Here is a 20,536-nt window from a genome sequence, read left to right as displayed (position 1 = left end):
TACAACGAGAAGATTATGAGAAACCCCTGCGAGGATACTGTGCAACGTACCCACTGCCTTTTTTGAAGAAACAGGCCTGTTGCTATTTACGCATCTTCTGCTTTGAGGCCGGCCTTGCAGTTCTCTCTAGACAGTAACATCACGCATAAGGAAATTCGTTGACATTGCTGTAGGGGGGTGCAGTAGTCCTGAGGCTCCGGCGTGCCAGGGGGCTCTATTGCCTTTCTGCCACACAAGAGGGCATTATTAGGAGTGATTTAAATAATGGTTTGGGGGGCTGCTGCATATTTTACCGCAAGCTATTCCTCCGACTTTGGAAGTTACAGTCACTGGCGATTGCATAAATCAGCATTTTAAATGATGGAGGTGCCGCAATCCTCCCTAAAGACGTCAATTTATATTAATCTGTGTAATGAGGCTGTAAATTGAGCTGATCACTGGCTAGTAATTAAGCAGCAAGGAAAACAACGTTCAAGATTGCCTGCTGAAGGCGGCCTCAGGCTCTGTATACTCCTATACTCCGGGGGCTCGAAGGAGGGCTGCACTTCAGGCAGTGAAACCACTGGATGCACTGAGGCTATAGCCGCTTGTGCGTCAGCAGACTTTTTGTACAGTTTGCCATTTTCTTTTCGGCTTCAACTACTTATTAAAAAAAATAAATAAACAAATATAAAAACAAAACTACCAGTACCCTGACTAAAAAAAAAAAAAATAATGAAAAAATAAAAAAATGATATGTTATAGTCAAACATAATAAAATACATATGTTAATTACACATTGATTATAACCTTATATTATCGTACTATAATATATATACTTTTGATTGGAAAATATAGAATACTAGATGGCAGCCCGATTCTAAAGAATCGGGAGTCTAGAATCCATATATACTTTATTTATTCAAATGTAAGAATAATACTATTAATAAATAATAGGCAGTATATGGAGAAAACACCAAACAAAAGTTCAAAATTGGTGTGAAAATGTCACTGAACCACTTCACAACTAAATATATATAGTTTTGGTAAATGGTATTATCATTTTTTTGACGAAATTCGGCAGGAGCTTGAAGAGCAACGTCACTGGGCCCGCCTCCACGCAGTAGAAACTTGCTGTGACGTAAAAATTCAAAAATCACACCAAAATGGCGGGCGGAGTGTGTCACAGTACGGCACGTTTCTGATTGGTCGCTCGCAGCAGGCGGCAACCAATCAGACACTGGACACTGTTGACGTCACTTAGCTCCGGACATTAGCTCCGGACATTAGCTCCGGACATTAGCTCCGGACAAAGCCACGGAAGTTGGCACAAATTGCAGGAAGTAGTATTCTAGGCAATTATATATTAGATATATCTGATTGTATGTGTGTATTTATCAACCCCCACCCCCTTCCACATAGCCATACTCTGCTCCGTCCACAATGCCCACTAAGTAATATAATCTGATGTATGGGGTGAGATCCGATATACGAGGTAATATAATCCCATATATTAGGTAATATCTCAAAGATGAGGAAATTGCCAATATATGAGGTGATGTAATCTGATATGAGGCGAGATCCCATATATGAGGTAATATAATCCCATATATGAGGTAATAGTCAATATATGAGGTAATATAATCTGATATACGATGTGATATCAGAGATAATATAATCTCATTCAAGAGGCGATATGTGAGGTAATATCTGTTGCTTGGGGTAATATAATCTCCATATATGAGGCAATATTTTATATGAGATAATATAATCCAATATATTAGGTAATATCTGTTATGAAGTACCATAACATTATCCCAAATGATACAATATAATCTGATGTATGAGGTAATATTCAATATATGAGGTAATGTAATCCCATATATGAGGTAATATAAACATATATGAGGTAATAGTATCCAATATATAAGGTAATATCAAATATATGCTTTAATTTCTGATATATGAGGTAGTATAATCAGATATGTGAGGAACTATCCAATATATGAGGTAATATAATCCGAGATATGAGGTAATATAAACATATAAAGTAATATCTGATATGAGGGGAAATAATCCTATGTTAAATATAATCCAATATATAGGATGATACCCATATATGATGTGATATAATCCAATATGTGATGTAATATAATCTCATATATAAGGTGATATCAGATAGAAGATGTGCTATAATCTCAGTTATGAGGCAATATCCAATATATCAGGCGACAATCGGATATATGATGAAATATCCAATAGGAGGCAATATCTGTTGCATGAGGTAATATAATTCCCATATATCAGGCAATATAATCCCATATGAGAAAATATAATCAAATATATTAGGTAATATCTGTTAGGAATCTTTCAGAAGTCAATGTTTCCAGTATGTGAGGCAACATCTTACTGAGGCGCGTAGTCGGTGGCCGGAACACCGCAGGAGTAACTGACTTCAAGCCTTACTACAAACTCCGCCGGACAGTTAATCATAGGTTGGCTGTCTACCTTAAATTTCTTAAGAAGACATAGGGGGCAACATTGGGAGAGGGGCGTCTCTAGGGTTCCGGAAGACCTCCAAGCCTTCCCGTCATACGGGTGCGTCCTAGCCAAAACATACTGGGGGACGAGAAACTAGTAACATCTGGAACTGAAGAGAGAGAGCTGTAGAGAACGAACGAGAACAGCAGTTGTGAGGACTATTCCGAATGCTCAGCAGGGTAGGACTACAACACACAAGCGCTAGGCAACGATTTCCATCTGCTAAGGGAACTCTGGATGTGCTCATCGGACCGGCCGGTCTCTGATAGCCCTGTTAACCGTGCTCTGGATTGAGGATCCTGAAGTCTACAGTAAAGAGGTAAAGAGACTGCAACCCTGTGTCTGGGGGCGATCCATATACATGCCTGTTGAATTGTGATTCCTTTGTGCCCTTTGAACAAGACAATAAAACTGCACCTGTTTGGACCAAATAGCATTGCCTGCATGAACGCTAGCCAAGAGAATCCCTACAATATGCCGAATGCTTGAAAAGTAAGAGACGTGGCGCATGCACACACTCTGTAGGACTGAGAAATAGACAAGAATGGTGTTCAGCCGTTTCTGCTGAAAAAAAAAAACACACTGCAGGATATTTTTTTTTTAAATTGAAACCAACTGCATAATTTTAAAAGTAGTGGTGGCGTATGCGCAGTGTAGACCCATTCATGGTCCTTGGGATTTATGAGATCACTAAGTGCAATGTTCAGCTAGCTCACACGCAGAAAAATAATGGAGGTATATTTTTTTAAATAAAAACCTTTTACACAGTACCTTATGTGGAGGAATTTGAAAGGAGAAGAGATAGCGCGTGCACTTTAGAACACCATTCAAGTCTACGGGACAGATGAAAATTATCCTAGAGTTTTTTTTCTGCATGTGAGAACAGCACACCTGACCATCTCAAGCAAAATAAAATAAAAATAAAACTGTGGGATAGGATATTTTTCTGTAAAAACCCATTTGTAAAGTTGTTTGCTTGGAGGAGTTTGGAAGAAAAAGTGCTGGTGAGGGTCCACGAAAGCATCAAAGTGCAGGTGTCACCATTGAACTCTTACACAGAGAAGTTCATTGTTCTACTGAACTAGTAAAAAAAGGGTTTTCTGACATTGGATGACATCTTAGCACAATGAAACGATTATTCTGTTTCTTTAAGATTTATTCAAGGAAGTTTCTTACCCCACGATAAGTGCTAGCGATACCTGCCCAAATCTGACCTTTCAGAGATGAAAATGCAGACTTATCCGCCAACATTGACCCCTCCTAAAAAAACATCTACTGGTGAAAATTCACAATGGAGATTAATTACATAAATAGTCTCCGAGCTTGGACCAAGAAATCTATATCTGTAGAAACGAATAAAAAACGTGAAACCTTTCACTCCGAGCATGAAATCCCCAGATAAATGCCGAAAGGAAGGAATTTAAGCCTTGTACCGTCATAGTAAAACTTCACATCTGTTGGCAGCGGATCATACGGTGGAGCGAACACCGGGCCTTTATGTTCCAGAAATTTCCATTTGATACCGTCTTCATACTTCTCTTCCTCCCACCTGCAATGAATAATATGGGGAAAGCATTATTGCTTTTTTTTTTTGTTCTTTTCCCTGAACACCTGCTGGGACACATCTAGAAGACAAACAGCCTCTCACAAAGACGAGATAGATTTGGACGGTGCTAAAGCCTTCATTCCGCAGACCCATCCGCGGGATATTGTTTCAGCTCATTGGCAGGTTTGTAATGGCCGGTGGCAGCTGTCTTTTTCTTTTTTTTTGTGTGGCATATACATATTTATTTTAAGAAAATTCCCAAAGCAAAATTCACACAGGACCTGGCGCATTAACCATGGCGTCACCCAGGGCTTCGGTATCAGTCATCGCAATAATTCACGGACATTGTATTTTTCATTTACCAGATACAATACAGAAGTATCATCGCAGTGTTGACAGGCATTTATCTTTATCTATAAAAATGTAAAAAAGCATCTGTATAAAATAGCGGCGTCTGCTCTCTGACGACACCTTTGCCAGCTCCCCGATGACCTCATTATTTAAAGAGAGGATATGTCAACACTTTTGACACATTTGGTATATAGAAATCTCACTGCAGATACCCCCTCCTACCGCCACAACCATGGACTGATACTTCCCATTCTTTCCCGGCTGCAAGATGGCAGCCAGGATTTACGAAATGGAGCGTCTGGTTGCGCATGCGCCATATTGCACTTTTTAATCACTATGGCACTCAAAATAGCCGATGTGTTGGAGGAACTTCAGTACCATAGAGCCAAAATGGAAACACAAGGTGCATGAGCAACCATCCGTGTATGACACCATTGGAAAAAGGCTGAATTTTAATGTTAATAATAATAATATTATTAATTTATATAGCACCATTAATTCAATGGTGCTGTACATAAGAAAGGGGTTACATACAGAGTTATAGATACCGTTTACAGTAAACAAGTTTACAGTGACAGACTGGTACAGAGGAGAGAGGACCCTGTCCTTGCGGACTTACATTTTATGGCATAGTGGGGAAGAGGCAGAAGGTAGGGGTGAGGCAGCGGCTCTGGCGGTGGTGAGGCGGCGGCTCTGGCGGTGGGGAGGCGGCGGCTCTGGCGGTGGTGAGGCGGCGGCTCTGGCGGTGGGGAGGCGGCGGCTCTGGCGGTGGGGAGGCGGCGGCTCTGGCGGTGGGGAGGCGGCGGCTCTGGCGGTGGCGAGGCGGCGGCTCTGGCGGTGGCGAGGCGAGGCGGCGGCTCTGGCGGTGGCGAGGCGAGGCGGCGGCTCTGGCGGTGGCGAGGCGAGGCGGCGGCTCTGGCGATGGCGAGGCGGCGGCTCTGGCGATGGCGAGGCGGCGGCTCTGGCGATGGCGAGGCGGCGGCTCTGGCGATGGCGAGGCGGCGGCTCTGGCGATGGCGAGGCGGCGGCTCTGGCGATGGCGAGGCGGCAGAATGGTTATGGTAATGTTGTGCAACACCTGTTGCAGCGTAGTCCTACACTTAGACTAGGAGTACATTACAATTTTGCCTGCAAAACAGTTCGTGCAATCAAAAATTCCTTTACGCTACATCACAGAAAAGAGTCAAAGGAATCATGTTGCAAACTTCAAAGAACCACACGAGCAATAAAAAAAAAATCCATTGCATGCCGAATATTTGGAAACTTGCTTGTGGTCACATTACCTTGTGGATAAAGCAATGTTATTCCCTTGTAGCGGTGATCTTCGGCCATGCAACCTGTCGCCACGTTGCCCCCAAGCCTTCTCCTACAAGGGAGTGCTCAAAACCATCTTCTCCCCAGTTGGAGAGTTATGGCAAGAGGACGGCTTCTGCTCTATGGTGCGATCATGCAATACACCGACCATGTTGATAGGGACGGGCACCACATATTAAAGTGAGCAGTTGCACTACTTCCACCTTTAAGGAATTACACTTGACTACTCAGGGTCGGAGTAGCGGTTCCCACAGTTATCAGCCAATTTCCAGGGCGTCCATTTGAGCATTTGTGGGTGAGAAGTGTGAGACGAGGGAAATTATTTTCTGCAAGTTCATTCCTCTTCATAAAATAAAACGTGTTTGTGCTTCGTTGCGGTCTCATTACATGTACAGTACTATTTGTAAAAAGAAAAGAATGTTATTATCAGCTCATCAGTATACCGTAATTGGATTTTGCAAACAAATGCAATCAAGCTGCGAGTACAAATGTTCATGGCTTTTTTTGCATTGCCTTTTCAGGCCTCGGTCTCCCGAGTATTCGGTTCTGGATGAAGAACTCGTGTTTCTGCTCAATGCTCAGTCCTTATTAGAGGATATAAGCGTGAACCGTCCTTCTCGATCTGTATGACGGCCATCTGATTTTTCCTCGTCAGGTTTTACAGTAGATGACGATTCTTTTTACCTAGTTTGTCTGTGGTACAAAACAGCGGAGGGACAGATTCATTGGCTTTATAATCCGGAGACAACTGACTGATGAATCAAAGAATAATCAACAAATTGTGCAAAGTAATCATTTCCAAGTCTCGGATGAAATTATCTCTTTCTCAACAGAAAAAGTATTTAATTGAACAGCCTTCAGAGCCTTGATGAACGATCTATAGGAAGATGGATCTTGTACAAGCCTAAATAGATCAACCAAGGTGTCTTCATCATTATCTTTAACCCCTTCATGACCGGGGGATTTTTCGTTTTTCCGTGTTCGTTTTTCGCTCCCCTCCTTCCCAGAGCCATAACTTTTTTATTTTTCTGTCAATTTGGCCATGTGAGGGCTTATTTTTTGCGGGACGAGTTGTACTTTTTAACGACATCATTGGTTTTAGCATGTCGTGTACTAGAAAACGGGAAAAAAATTCCAAGTGCGGTGAAATTGCAAAAAAAGTGCAATCCCACATTGGTTTTTTGTTTGGCTTTTTTGCTAGGTTCACTAAATGCTAAAACTGACCTGCCATTATGATTATCCAGGTCATTACGAGTTCATAGACACCAAACATGAGTAGGTTATTTTTTACCTAAGTGGTGAAAAAAAATTCCAAACTTTGCTAAAAAAAAAAAAAAAATGCCATTTTCCGATACTCGTAGCGTCTCCATTTTTCATCATCTGGGGTCGGTTGAGGGCTTATTTTTTGCGTGCCGAGATGACGTTTTTAATGATAGCATTTCGGTGCAGATACGTTCTTTTGATCGCCCGTTATTGCATTTTAATGCAATGTCGTGGCGACCAAAAACACGTAATTCTGACGTTTCGAATTTTTTTCCCGCTACGCTGTTTAGCGATCAGGTTAATACTTTTTTTTTAATTGATAGATCGGGCGATTCTGAGCGCGGCGATACCAAATATGCGTAGATTTGATATTTTTTTTATTGATTTATTTTGATTGGGGCGAAAGGGGGGTAATTTAAACTTATGTTTTTTTTTATTTTTTTCACATTTTTTTAAACTTTTTTTTTAAACTTTTGCCATGCTTCAATAGCCTCCATGAGAGGCTAGAAGCAGGCATAGCACGATCGGCTCTGCTACATAGCAGCGATATGCTGATCGCTGCTATGTAGCATTATTGCACGTGTGCTGTGAGCGCCGACCACAGGGTGGCGCTCACAGCGACGGGCAATCAGTAACCATAGAGGTCTCAAGGACCTCTATGGTTACCTTTCACAAGCATCGCCGACCCCCGATCATGTGACGGGGGTCGGCGATGACGTCATTTCCGGCCGCCCGGCCGGAAGCGGTAGTTAAATGCCGCTGTCTGCGTTTGACAGCGGCATTTAACTAGTTAATAGGTGCGGGCAGATCGCGATTCTGCCCGCGCCTATTACGGGCACATGTCAGCTGTTCAAAACAGCTGACATGTCCCGGCTTTGGTGCGGGCTCACCGCGGAGCCCTGCATCAAAGCAGGGGAGCCGGCATCGGACGGTATAGTACGTCCGATGCCGGTAAGGGGTTAAAGTATCAAGCCATCGGGTTGCTGGTCTTCCTCTATGCCTTGCTCCTTTCTCTTGACCACAATGTCCTTCTCGAGTGACTGTTTTACTCCATGTCACATAACCACCACCTTTAGCATTTAATTTTTACAAACTTCTGCTTAATCTCGAGCTATGGTGACTTGATGGATGAACGATCTGTAGGATGATTTATTTTGTGTAAGTCTAGATAGGTCCACCATGGTCGTCACCATTATCTAGATAGTATCAGGCCATCGAGTTGCTGGTCTTCCTCTTCACCTTGCTCTTTCTATCTTCTGACAACAATGTCCTTCTCCAGTCATTATTTTACTCTTCTACCCTATGAAAATCAGAGATTAAAAGAATTGTATTATGAAGACAAACCATATCCACATGACCTGAGTTGGTCCTCAATCCATGAACCTCAAGATTGCGATGGCTGATCAATTGCCTCTTTGTGAATTCCTGCAGCAGACCTGTGCCCCTGACATTTTCGGCTGTCATCCCTTTCCAATAAGTTCTTGACCAGCAAATTTAGTTGGGTCATTCAGAAGAATGCTGAAATGTCAGCAGCAAAATTGGGCACATTTGGCATTTGGATGCCCACAAAATTCCCATTCGGCCTTCATGACCACTTTTGCTGATGTTATTATATGGAGTTGTCTAGTATAATGCTAAAATGTATTGTCCATAGAGTTTTTTTTTTTATATATTTTTACAAGCCTCATTTCCTCACTGTCTTCCAGGTCTCCATTTCCCACCCTTTGAATGTGCATGTGGACAAGGTGGCTCTTCTGGAGGTGGAATATTTTGGCACCACACAGGAAATCTTCCAAAGGCATTTATTTCTTTGAGGTGTTGGTGGAATATGGGGAATAGGTCTTCTTATTACCTCGGTAGCTTCCTGGACTTGTGTTGAAAGGTAGTTCGGATGTGAACGGAGGCCAATAAATCACAAAAAAAAAAGTTTAAAAGCCAAAATCAGCAAAGGGCATAAATTGCATAGGTAAGAGTTAAGTTTCTAAATGCCAACAGGTAGGCGTATTGCAAAAGCATGACCATAATATTTTCCCAACTTATCAATAAAACATTTAATCAGGGAAACGAATCCCATAAGAAGCCGCCATTGAGACATCCGTGAGCTGCAGTCATTTCTTGGACGAGATTTACTCAGCTGCTGAGACAATAGAGGTTGGTGCCAGACAAGTTTCTGGATTTTTGGATGTGTGCGCCATTCACTTGCCAGGTAATGCCAGTTCAATTTTCGATGCTGGAAACCTGGCAGCTGCTTGTGCGTCAGATACGGCACCCGGGGGATCGGCGGATTAGAACGGTTAAAGGGGGAAGTACCGTGGGACGAAATGGAACAATTCTGGTTATTTCTCTGCCTGGTTTTAAAAGACGTAGAAGATGATATTACTGTGCATGTATCAGACATCTTCCAACCAATTTCTCTTTTTATCAAGACAAACAGAAGACCTTTTCTAGTCCCAGAGATTATGCTTGGGGCTTCTTTGTCAATTATTCAGCAGGGGAGAGACTGGAGCCCTGAAATTTTGACGCCAGCGCTGTGTGGAGACTTTGGCTACACGACACCAATTTTGCAGGTTCTCAAGCGACGATTAAAAATGTGGTCTCGTCACTACAGTCCCCAAGGTCTGACCACGACGAGGTGGTCATTTTATTTTTAATTCTTTGAGACCATAAAAACGAAAATAAAGTGTTTGGCTACAGGAGCCATTCTTCCTAGAATGTCATCAGTTTGGTTTTTTTTTTTGGAGTGTCAAAAAAACCCTAAAAATTGCACTGACTTTGAACTTGCATACGAGTCACGCATTCAAAAAAAAATAATGATTTTTCTAGTTCCCCGGGAGCATTTTTTAGGATCTGGCTATGAATTGCAGGAGACTTCGAAATGTACAAAAAAATTAAAAATATTGACTTGTCGTTCATAACTTGCATTTAACTGGAAAAGTCGCATGCAATTTGCTAGCAAAAAATTCAATAGGTTTAGGGTCTCCACGAATCGACAGCATTTACACGTCTGTTTCTGTTTTTACAACCCTTCAAAATGACCATTTTTAACACCCACGTGAATCAGTTTTACATCACTTTTTTCCCCCCAGTTTTTAAAAACTGAAAAAGATAACATTTTATTAATTTTTTCCTTGTTGACACTTTGCAATTTGTCGATTAAAAACTTCCAAAGAAGATGCGTTTTTCATTGTGTGACTCCCAAGTCTTAAGTCATCATGTGGCCCTAGCCTTAAACTTAGAGCCCCATCTTCCCCAGGGGCAGCTGTACATTTGTGTCGTAACCTATGACACTCAGAGTGAATTCTGATGATTTGCTGGGTGCGCCCGTTTTTGATGTATCAGTCCCTAAAATGATGTGTAATATATGAGGCATTTTACAAATCACTTGGGCCAAAGAACTTTAAAGGGCACTGTGGGGTGCTCTATGGCTGCTGTAGACCGGTGTTGGAGCCGGACTGTTGTCCCGTTTGGCAGGATAGGAGGACCGGAGTAGGACGGCGATGTGCCCTAAATCTAATTTTGCCCATAAAGAGCTAGCGGCGGCACACAAATAAAAACAACAATAACCCTCGGGCTAGATGGGAACTTTGGCAAGTCTAAAAATTACAAATTCCCCATTTTCTACACAATTGGATTATGATCTTTACCATCTCCATCGCGCCTGCTCCTCCTCTTCCTTCTTCTTCACCTTGAGAGCAATGGCTGCTTCCTTTTCCTCTTTGGTTTTCGTCAGCTTATTCTGACCCTCGTTCTTCACTTCTTTCTTTATATTTTTCTTAAAAATTAATTAAAAATAGCTGTATTAAGGAGTGTAATGGATGGAGCGGGTAGACTTTACGACTGCTACATATCTTAATGGTTTCTGTTAACTGGTCACTTACAGCATCCCCCTCCATCCTCCACCGTCCCCAATACATTTTTTTCTAGAGGTAAGAATACAGGTCGCCTTCTCGGTGAAAAGTGGAAAATTGAAGGTGACTGGTTAAAGCGAGGGATCTCGGCTACTGTACGGCCCCTGGAGACGCCGCCATCAAGCTTTATTCACAAGGAAAAAGCAACTTCGTGATCTGGAAGGGAGACTGACAGCCCGGGAACACAGGAGCGACGAGCAATTACTCCAGCGGACGGAGTGTGGGGCAATATTCATTTTCTGGTATTTCCTAAAGTGTAGCTGAACGGCGCAATAGTAAGGTATATTACCAATATATTCATGGAAATTGACAACAGGCTTCATGCACAGTTTTTGCAACAGAAATGTCTACATTCACTTCTCTGGTAACGGTAGTGCACACGTGTGACCACCCCAGTCATTTATGGGTCTATGGGAGCGGTAGTGCACACGAGTGACCACCCCTGTCATTTATTGGTCTATGGGAGCTGTAGTGCACACGTGTGACCACCCCAGTCATTTATTGGTCTATGGGAGCTGTAGTGCACACGTGTGACCACCCCAGTCATTTATTGGTCTATGGGAGCTGTAGTGCACACGTGTGACCACCCCAGTCATTTATTGGTCTATGGGAGCTGTAGTGCACACGTGTAACCACCCCAGTAATTTATAGGTATATGGGAGCAGTAGCGGTACTGCACACGTGTGACCACCCCAGTCATTTACAGTATGGGTCTATGGGAGCAGTAGTGCACACGTGTGACCACCCCCATCATTTATTGGTCTATGGGAGCTGTAGTGCACACGTGTAACCACCCCAGTAATTTATGGGTATATGGGAGCAGTAGCGGTACTGCACACATGTGACCACCCCAGTCTTTTACAGTATGGGTCTATGGGAGCAGTAGTGCACACGTGTGACCACCCCCATCATTTATGGGTGTATGGGAGCAGTAGTGCACACGTGTGACCACCCCAATCATATATGGGTCTATGGTAACGGTACTGCACACGTGTGAGCACCCACATCATTTATTGGTCTATGGGAGCGGTAGCGGTACTGCACACGTGTGACCACCCCAATCATTTATGGGTCTATGGTAACGGTACTGCACACGTGTGACCACCCCCATCATTTATTGGTCTATGGGAGCTGTAGTGCACACGTGTAACCACCCCCATCATTTATGGGTGTATGGGAGCAGTAGTGCACACGTGTGACCACCCCAATCATATATGGGTCTATGGTAACGGTACTGCACACGTGTGACCACCCACATCATTTATGGGTCTATGGGAGCGGTAGCGGTACTCCACACGTGTGACCACCCCAATCATTTATGGGTCTATGGTAACGGTACTGCACACGTGTGACCACCCCAGTCATTTATTGGTCTATGGGAGCGGTAGTGCACACGTGTAACCACCCCAGTAATTTATAGGTATATGGGAGCGGTAGCGGTACTGCACACGTGTGACCACCCCAGTCATTTATTGGTCTATGGGAGCGGTAGTGCACACGTGTAACCACCCCAGTAATTTATAGGTATATGGGAGCGGTAGCGTACTGCACACGTGTGACCACCCCAGTCATTTACAGTATGGGTCTATGGGAGCAGTAGTGCACACGTGTGACCACCCCCATCATTTATGGGTCTATGGGAGCAGTAGTGCACACGTGTGACCACCCCAATCATATATGGGTCTATGGTAACAGTACTGCACACGTGTGACCACCCCCATCATTTATGGGTCTATGGGAGCGGTAGCGGTACTGCACACGTGTGACCACCCCAGTCATTTATGGGTCTATGGGAGCGGCAGCGGTACTGCACACTTGTGACCACCCCAATCATTTATGGGTCTATGGTAACGGTACTGCACACGTGTGACCACCCCAGTCATTTATGGGTCTATGGGAGCGGTAGCGGTACTGCACACGTGTGACCACCCCAGTCATTTATGGGTCTATGGGAGCGGCAGCGGTACTGCACACGTGTGACCACCCCAATCATTTATGGGTCTATGGGAGCGGTAGTGCATACGTGTGACTACCACAATCATTTATGGGTCTATGGGAGCTGTAGTGCATTCTGCTCTAGTGAACATAAGGGTTTTTTTGCAGTCTAAGAGCTTGGAGACATACAGCTAAAGAGCTCCGCAGTAAAAAGCATTATAAAGGTGGAAAAATGGCGAGTGCCAGTCTGCAGAGTCACGCTTCCATCCATTAGGGGATATAAACAGGTATTGTGTGCTGCAATCTTTTTTTCCTACATTGCTTCCCAAATGCAGTCAGTCCGGCTTGTACTCGCTACATGAATACCTGCAAACACGCAGCCATTAATCCAAAGTGTTCAAAACTTAAAAGCGCAATATTAGTTTAAAAGGTAAAAATAAAGAATATTCTGCACAAAAAGCCAGAGCCGTAATGGCTGCGCCTTGTAGGTTGGGCACTAATAGAGGCACAATTTATCCTGGACGGAAGCCTTTTTTGCCGGCGGTAAATGCTCCGCCACCAGCCCAATTACATGTCCGACTACTGATGGGTTTGTAAATTGTCCTCACCCTTCAAACATACGATGATTCTTTTTTTTTCTCGGTTCCCTTTGTTTCACATGATGGCACCAAACAATCGCTTGTTTGCCCATTGTTCGCTTTCATTAACCTGCGACACTTAAACACGTATTGTGTAGAAGGGATGGAAATGGTAATGTGATATTTAACTCAACGTCCTGAGTTGTGCATTGATCTACCCGGGGCACAACTACTAACGCGGCTTTATAAAGGGGTTATGGACGTAGATATGGGGTTAAATTGGCAATCTCGTACACTGTTCTGTAAAGTGAAGAGGTTATCTGCTAAAATGAACAAAAAAAAAAGCAATTTGTGCAAATATATTTACGGTACATCTTTCCTACTGCTACAAGTGTTCTTCCAAAATGCCAGGATAAAGCACTAACAAAGAAAATTGGGGTCATCTATATAAAATTTTAAGGGAGAGTCTAGTTTAGAATATCAATATTCTAAGATACAGGAATTGAAAAATATGGCGCCACCCTTGACAAGAGGTTGTGGGTAGTACTGCAGCTGAAGCTCTATTAAAGTGAATGGAGCCGAGCTGCAAAACCCCACAACCAGTGGCTGGCGTCACTAGATCTTATGGGCCCTCTATGCAAAATTTAGACCTGGACCCCCAACCTGCATGTTGGCCTTCTGGATCCTATGAAGACGTACAAGTTCATCCCCCATCCTGACCCCTTCCAGAAATAATGTACTCCATCCTGGGCTTTTCCAGTTATGTTCTCAATCCTGGGCCCCTTCCTAGTATAATGTCTCCCATCTTGGGCAGCTGCTGATAATAACCTCCCCAATCATGGTCTCCTCCCTATAATAATGTCCCCTCATATTGGGCCCCTTCCTGGTATAATGCCCCACATCTTGGTATACTGTCCCCCATTATGGGCCACTTCCTAGTTTATATTGTCCCCCATCCTGGGTACCTTCCTGGTATAGTGTCCCTCACCCTGGGGTCCTTTTTGGTATATTCTCCGACATCTTGGGTCTCTCCATTCTTCAGCACATTTTAAAAAGAAACTAATGATTATTCTTACCCCTGAAGTCTTCCTCTGTAGCCAGTACAGAAGCTGCCAGTTGACTTCAGTGTGCTGACACTGGCAGCACATGACCTCACTGCCATGCGCCGCCCATCATGGGCAAACAGACAAATGCCGCCAGCCTCTGACCTGCCAGCGTCATGTATTGCATTGCAGGGAGCTGTCGGGTCTCTGGGTTGTGGCATAATGCAAGTGAGTAGGATTGCACCCTGCCCTGTGGATCTGAATGTGACCCCATTCATCTGCAGTACGGGTATAGATTAATATAGACACCCCCTTTAAAGGTTGGGTGAACATTAACTTCTGAGATCGTTATTAGTAGGGAGTACTCCAGCAATGAGTGGCCACCCACCTTTCCATCTAGTTTGCTCTCCTCCGTTGCCGGCTGCTCTTTATCTTTCTCTGTCTTTATTTTTTTCTTTTTCGACCTGCGGAGAAAATGTAATAAATGTTCTTTCTTTGTGTCGGCAATTTGTAATATTTTCTCTCCTGTTCAATATCATTTTAGCAGACCGTATGGAACGGATTAAAAATCCTGTGTCGTAATATTGTTAAATTAAAAAGATGAATGTATCGGGTGGCTTGTAATCAGAGCGCGACGTTCAATCCCGTTCAGCCGTTTTCCGATGTTTGATGACAGAATTTCTCTAAAAACAGAACTTACAAGTTAAATTAGAATTGATTTGCTGTATATTGTACAGTGACACTTGTTTCCTTTCTTTTTCTAATCTCACATTATTATATTTCTGCTATTAGACGGCTAATCCTGTGTGTTTATACCGCGTTATTGCGATCAATCACTACAATTGCCTTTTGGTTATTAAGGCTGCAGATTTAAAGAACAGACACAAACTTTTCGATACCAGCCGTGTGGGCAAATGTATTAACCAAATTTTATCCTGCATGGTTATGTTACAGATGAATGGATCATCTACAGTGTATTATTGAGCCTTTTAGGGGTCCGAATTTTATTTCTGATAATTTGAAATGTCGACCCTAGGCCAGTCGACCCTAGGCCAGTCGACCCTAGGCCAGTCGACCCTAGGCCAGTCGACCCTAGGCCAGTCGACCCTAGGCCAGTCGACCCTAGGCCAGTCGACCCTAGGCCAGTCCAGAAATTGTGGTCTGTATACAGATCACAAAAGATGGTCTTACACAGGGTATTTAGATACAGAATTAAGGCAGGAAAGCCAGCCTATAGCAACATAATCAAGTCCACTTGATTATGTGGCTATAAATCAAGTCTGTCTGTTTGTAATCTAACCATAAGTCAGCATTAGAGCTGTATAGACAAAACGGTAGGTGATTTGGGCACTTTGGACAATCCCTACTTGCAGAAACATATTTAGCCTGGAAGTACTCAGTTTCCCTACAGCACCTTCACAGGAGCAAAAAGGTATTACCAGAAGCTGCTTACATAAGTGGTCCCTCCCTACATCTTGGGCACAGGTATGTCTGACCCTGGGTATTACACCTTGTCTATTCAATAATGTACTACAGAAAAGGTCCTCCAGAGTGAGAGTGTTTGGCTATAACCAGTTTTCACTTGATATTAAGAGTCGCTCCAGCAGTGCTCACTTCCGCATTGGCAGGTGTGTGGCGCTGATGACGTCCTGCTGACATGTGACTGAGTAGAAGGACAAGTCAAGGACACCGTTCTCTCCTGGTTCTCCTCCTATCTCTCTGACCGATCCTTCACTGTATGTTTTGCTGGTTCCTCCTCCTCTCACCTTCCCCTTACTGTTGGGGTTCCTCAAGGATCAGTCCTAGGCCCCCTCCTCTTCTCGTTGTATACTGCCCCTATTGGACAAACAATCAGTAGATTTGGTTTCCAGTACCATCTCTATGCTGACGACACCCAATTATACACTTCTCCTGATATCACACCGACCTTTTTAGAAAACACCAGTGATTGTCTTACCGCTGTCTCTAACATCATGTCCTCCCTCTATCTGAAACTAAACCTGTCAAAAACTGAACTCCTCGTGTTCTCTCCTTCTACTAACCTACCTTTGCCTGACATTGCCATCTCCGTGTGCGGTTCCACCATTACTCCAAAGCAACATGCCCGCTGCCTTGGGGTCATCCTTGATTCCGAGCTTTCATTCACCCCCCACATCCGATCACTGGCTCGCTCTTCTTACCTGCATCTCAAAAACATTTCTAGAATTCGCCCTTTTCTTACTTTCGACTCTGCAAAAACTTACTGTTTCACTTATTCATTCTCGTCTGGACTATTGTAACTCTCTACTAATCGGCCTCCCTCTTGCAAAACTCTCCCCGCTCCAATCTGTCCTGAATGCTGCTGCCAGGATCATATTCCTCACTAACCGTTACACCGATGCCTCTACCTTGTGCCAGTCATTACACTGGTTACCCATCCACTCCAGAATCCAGTACAAAACTACTACCCTCATCCACAAAGCACTCCATGGCTCAGCACCACCCTACATCTCCTCTCTGGTCTCAGTCTACCACCCTACCCGTGCCCTCCGCTCCACTAATGACCTCAGGTTAGCATGCTCAATAATCAGAACCTCCCACTCCCGTCTCCAAGACTTTACACGTGCTGCGCCGATTCTTTGGAATGCACTACCTAGGTTAATACGATTAATCCCCAATCGCCACAGTTTTAAGTGTACCCTAAAAACTCATTTGTTCAGACTGTCCTACCGCCTCATTGCATTAACCTAACGATCCCTGTGTGGCCTATTTATAAAAAAAACAAAAAAAACAATCAGGTTCCTAGCATCATGTTCTCATTCACTTTATGCAGTTAATAGCCCTCTGTGTCTGTACTGCTACATACATAGGCAGATAACTGGTTCATGCAGCTTTACATGAACACCCGAGCCTTACACTATGGCTGGTCCGAATAACTAAAGCAATTGTTACCATCCACCTCTCGTGTCTCCCCTTTTCCTCATAGTTTGTAAGCTTGCGAGCAGGGCCCTCATTCCTCCTGGTATCTGTTTTGAACTGTATTTCTGTTATGCTGTAATGTCTATTGTCTGTACAAGTCCCCTCTATAATTTGTAAAGCGCTGCGGAATATGTTGGCGCTATATAAATAAAAATTATTATTATAATTAAGTGCCAAACTGGCAGGTGTCTGTCGATGAAACTTCACCAGGGACACTCATGTCCCAATGCGGAGGTGGTGCCAGGACAACTTTCAGCTTCATTTACAAAAAACTTTGATATTCTACATTGATTTTTACTGGAAACCACCGATAACACTTACTTGATGTCAGGATCATCATTCGCCTCATCTCTTGCCCTTTTTTTCCCTTGTTTAGCCACCTTTTTCTTTAAAGATACAAAGTCTTCATCTTCAGACTCCATCTTTATAGTAATGGCACTAAAAACAAAAATGGTGATACATTAGGCAGCGAGAAGAGCAGGCCGAAATCAAGCTGTAGTGCTAGCTGTAGGGATGTGGACTTCATAGCCCCTTCACATCAGCATTTATATAAATAGCAGGGGGCTTTTGGGAGCAGAAAGAGGAGATGTCACTGTACCTTGAGAAGCCATCTTCAGGTTTATGGGATTCAGATTTCTTCTTTGTCTAGGAACCAAAAATGGAGTCATGAATTTCTAGTGAAAGGTGAGAACACCAGAGATTAACATCAATGGTTCATCAATGACCAAACTGGTGATCAATGACCAAAAAACATTAATTCCGGTGTCGTCTTCAAACCCATCTAATCTATCCAGTGTGAATGACTCTATAGAAAAAACAGAAGTGTCCGGCTCCTTTATGGAGGAGTTTAGGATGGCCACAGACCTTGTTCTTGTTCTCTTTGCCCTTCTTGGTATTGTCTTTGTTCTCCGCGTTGCTCTTGTTTTCACCATTTCCATCCTTTTTCTTTCTTTCTCTCTTTTTGACTGCCTTTTCCTCCTGCTCCAGGGCGGTTTTCCGTTTCTTCTCGTCTTTGGTTTTCTTAGAGACTTCTTTAAAGTGGCTCAAATCCTGATTCGTCGTATCTGGGGTCATTGCACTGGGAAGATAATAAAACTTACAATGTCATTTACTTTAATAGGAGGCTGGATACTATCACGAGAGGTTCTTAGCCAAAGTTTATTATAGTGCTTTGGAAAAAGCACTATATTGTTATTATCTTTAAAAAGTGATAAAAAATGGTCCTTTTCAGCTTTTCACTTTTTTGGAATCTCCTACTTATCTGGTGCTGTATTACATAGCTAAAGCTGCAGTTTTTGGCGATATTCACGTGGGACCTATACAAAATCCACAGCTGTAAAAAAAAAAAAAAAAAATTGGAAAAAACCCCCCGCAATTTTTGTTGAAGATTTCAGTGCTGCAAAGAATATGCAGCAGTTCCAAAAAGAACATCTCTTCCACTTTGCGGGCACTGTGTAATTCTGGGATATTCGCTACGTTTATCTCAGCATCCATGCAATTTTTAGATTTTGAGTTCCTCTGTGCAGATCCAGTTTACAGACTTTCCATAATGCTTTGTTTTCACACCGTAATTCTCAACTATGTTTTCATTTTCTAACCATTTAGCGAACGACCATGTTGGCATTGTAGCACAGTGATCATATTCTCAAGCCTCACCGGCCCGGCGACACATTGCACGCGATAAGGTTCCGAAAAGCAATTACAGTTTTCTAGATGGAATAAACTGAATCTCGTCTCCGAGGTTGATAGCGTTTTGAGTGGTGCAAGAGGCGCCAAAGTAACGCAGATACTTAGCATTATTTTCGTAATTCGGCAGTATTTCTGCATATTGCAGACTTTGAGGTTTTTAGATACATTTAAATGGGTGGCCCAAAATAAAATATGGAGAAAAGAATAGATTTTTAAAGCCAAAAATGCAAGCACACCCCTTCAAACATTTTTTGGCCCCACTCAAAAACAGCACTTTTATTTTGCCCCTTTTCCCATAAATACAAAAGAAAACCTTTAAAAAGACTGATACCAAAGACTATGGATTCAGACATTTATTTCTTCTTGAAGGTGCCTATAGAAGAGCAAATAGATTTGCAGCACCGTGGTTGAGAGTTTACGTCGGTACTTCATGCCCACAGTATTTCAACGAGGACGCGGGGTCGGACGCCTGAAAATCTTTTTGTCCATTTCTAGCACCTATACTCCTTCCTCCAACATAACATAAGTGATAAATTAGGTTTGTCGGGCAGAAGGGAGTAAAGGTACCTTCACACTGAGCGACTTTAGAACGATAACGACAGCGATCCGTGACGTTGCAGCGTCCTGGATAGCGATATCGTTGTGTTTGACACGCAGCAGCGATCAGGTAAGATGCACCCAATCACTTCCGATGGTGGCTTATCTACCATGAGAACAAAAGATTGGGCATGTAAAAAAAATAAAATGGGTCAGGCATATTTGAACAATATCTGCAGAGAAAGAAAGAACAATCCCAATCCCACCGAATTCAGCCTCAAAGCTTCTATAGAGCCAAGGATCATCCACGTATAAAACGGACCAATTCCAGATTCATAAGTGCATTTTAAAAGTTGTGCTCCCCTCTTAATTCTAGCAATTTCCAGACCGATTACAAAGCTTGTTTTGCAAATTGCAACCATAAAAATTAATTTACATAATTGTCCCATTCCAATGAACACTTTAATTAAATTGTCAGCATTTTTAAAAGGTTTTGCTATCCGGACGCGGCTCCTCTGTCATACTCTCGATAAACTCAATCTTTTATTATTTTCGTCTCCAGATTGTGGCTTTGTTCCCAGATCGCGTCACTGTGGCATTTCTCAGATTGAAGCTCAATTTTTATTTATTTGTGTTCAGAGGGGGTGGCAGCTTGTGCATTGAATAGCGCATCACCGGCCAGCACCCTTCACGAGTGGTGTTGGTGCGGTTGGGTGACTATGCTGCAATATCCCTAGACCTCCGCATCATCTGGAACCCACCCTGGATTCATGTACTCTGCAATGGTGCTCATCATACCTATGAATATATAGCATTGTGCAACCATAAATCCTGTACAGTGGGGTCGGCCTCTTTATATTCCCATTGGAACATTGGGAAAGGTTAATTGCACTC

At 43.2% G+C, this 20,536-nt stretch overlaps 2 protein-coding genes across 2 annotated transcripts in view; both read right to left on the bottom strand.

The window, feature by feature from the left end:
- The window catches only part of LOC138649722 (DNA topoisomerase 1-like), a 62,817-nt gene extending 52,057 nt beyond the window's left edge, over positions 1-10,760 (bottom strand). The window contains exons 1-2 of the mRNA XM_069740363.1: positions 10,639-10,760; positions 3,954-4,069 (exon numbers count right to left, since the gene is read on the bottom strand). The gene's annotated coding sequence lies outside the window, so the exon portion shown is untranslated. The remainder of the gene's footprint in view (positions 1-3,953; positions 4,070-10,638) is intronic.
- LOC138648641 (DNA topoisomerase 1-like) lies at positions 3,895-20,435 on the bottom strand. Its single transcript, XM_069738427.1, has 7 exons — positions 20,404-20,435; positions 18,281-18,494; positions 18,015-18,061; positions 17,738-17,854; positions 14,847-14,922; positions 10,639-10,766; positions 3,895-4,069 (listed from the first exon to the last, which is right to left on the bottom strand). Exons 1-7 carry the CDS (start codon positions 20,433-20,435, stop codon positions 3,895-3,897), a joined length of 789 nt encoding a protein of 262 aa, XP_069594528.1.
- Between the last annotated feature and the right edge of the window lie 101 nt (positions 20,436-20,536).

Source organism: Ranitomeya imitator, chromosome 9 (assembly GCF_032444005.1).
Source record: "Ranitomeya imitator isolate aRanImi1 chromosome 9, aRanImi1.pri, whole genome shotgun sequence".
NCBI classification, from domain to species: domain Eukaryota; kingdom Metazoa; phylum Chordata; class Amphibia; order Anura; family Dendrobatidae; genus Ranitomeya; species Ranitomeya imitator.
This window is presented reverse-complemented; position numbering and strand designations above follow the sequence as displayed.

What these genes read in the sequence shown, in the direction of transcription:
- LOC138648641 (XM_069738427.1), bottom strand. Translation starts at nt 20,435, where the DNA reads ATGAGCACCATTGCAGAGTACATGAATCCAGG. An exon ending in GCAGAGTACATGAATCCAGG is followed by an intron (nt 18,495 to 20,403) that starts GTGGGTTCCAGA and finishes TTATCTTCCCAG; the next exon opens with TGCAATGACCCCAGATACGA. An exon ending in CCTGAAGATGGCTTCTCAAG is followed by an intron (nt 17,855 to 18,014) that starts GTACAGTGACAT and finishes TTTTGTTTTTAG; the next exon opens with TGCCATTACTATAAAGATGG.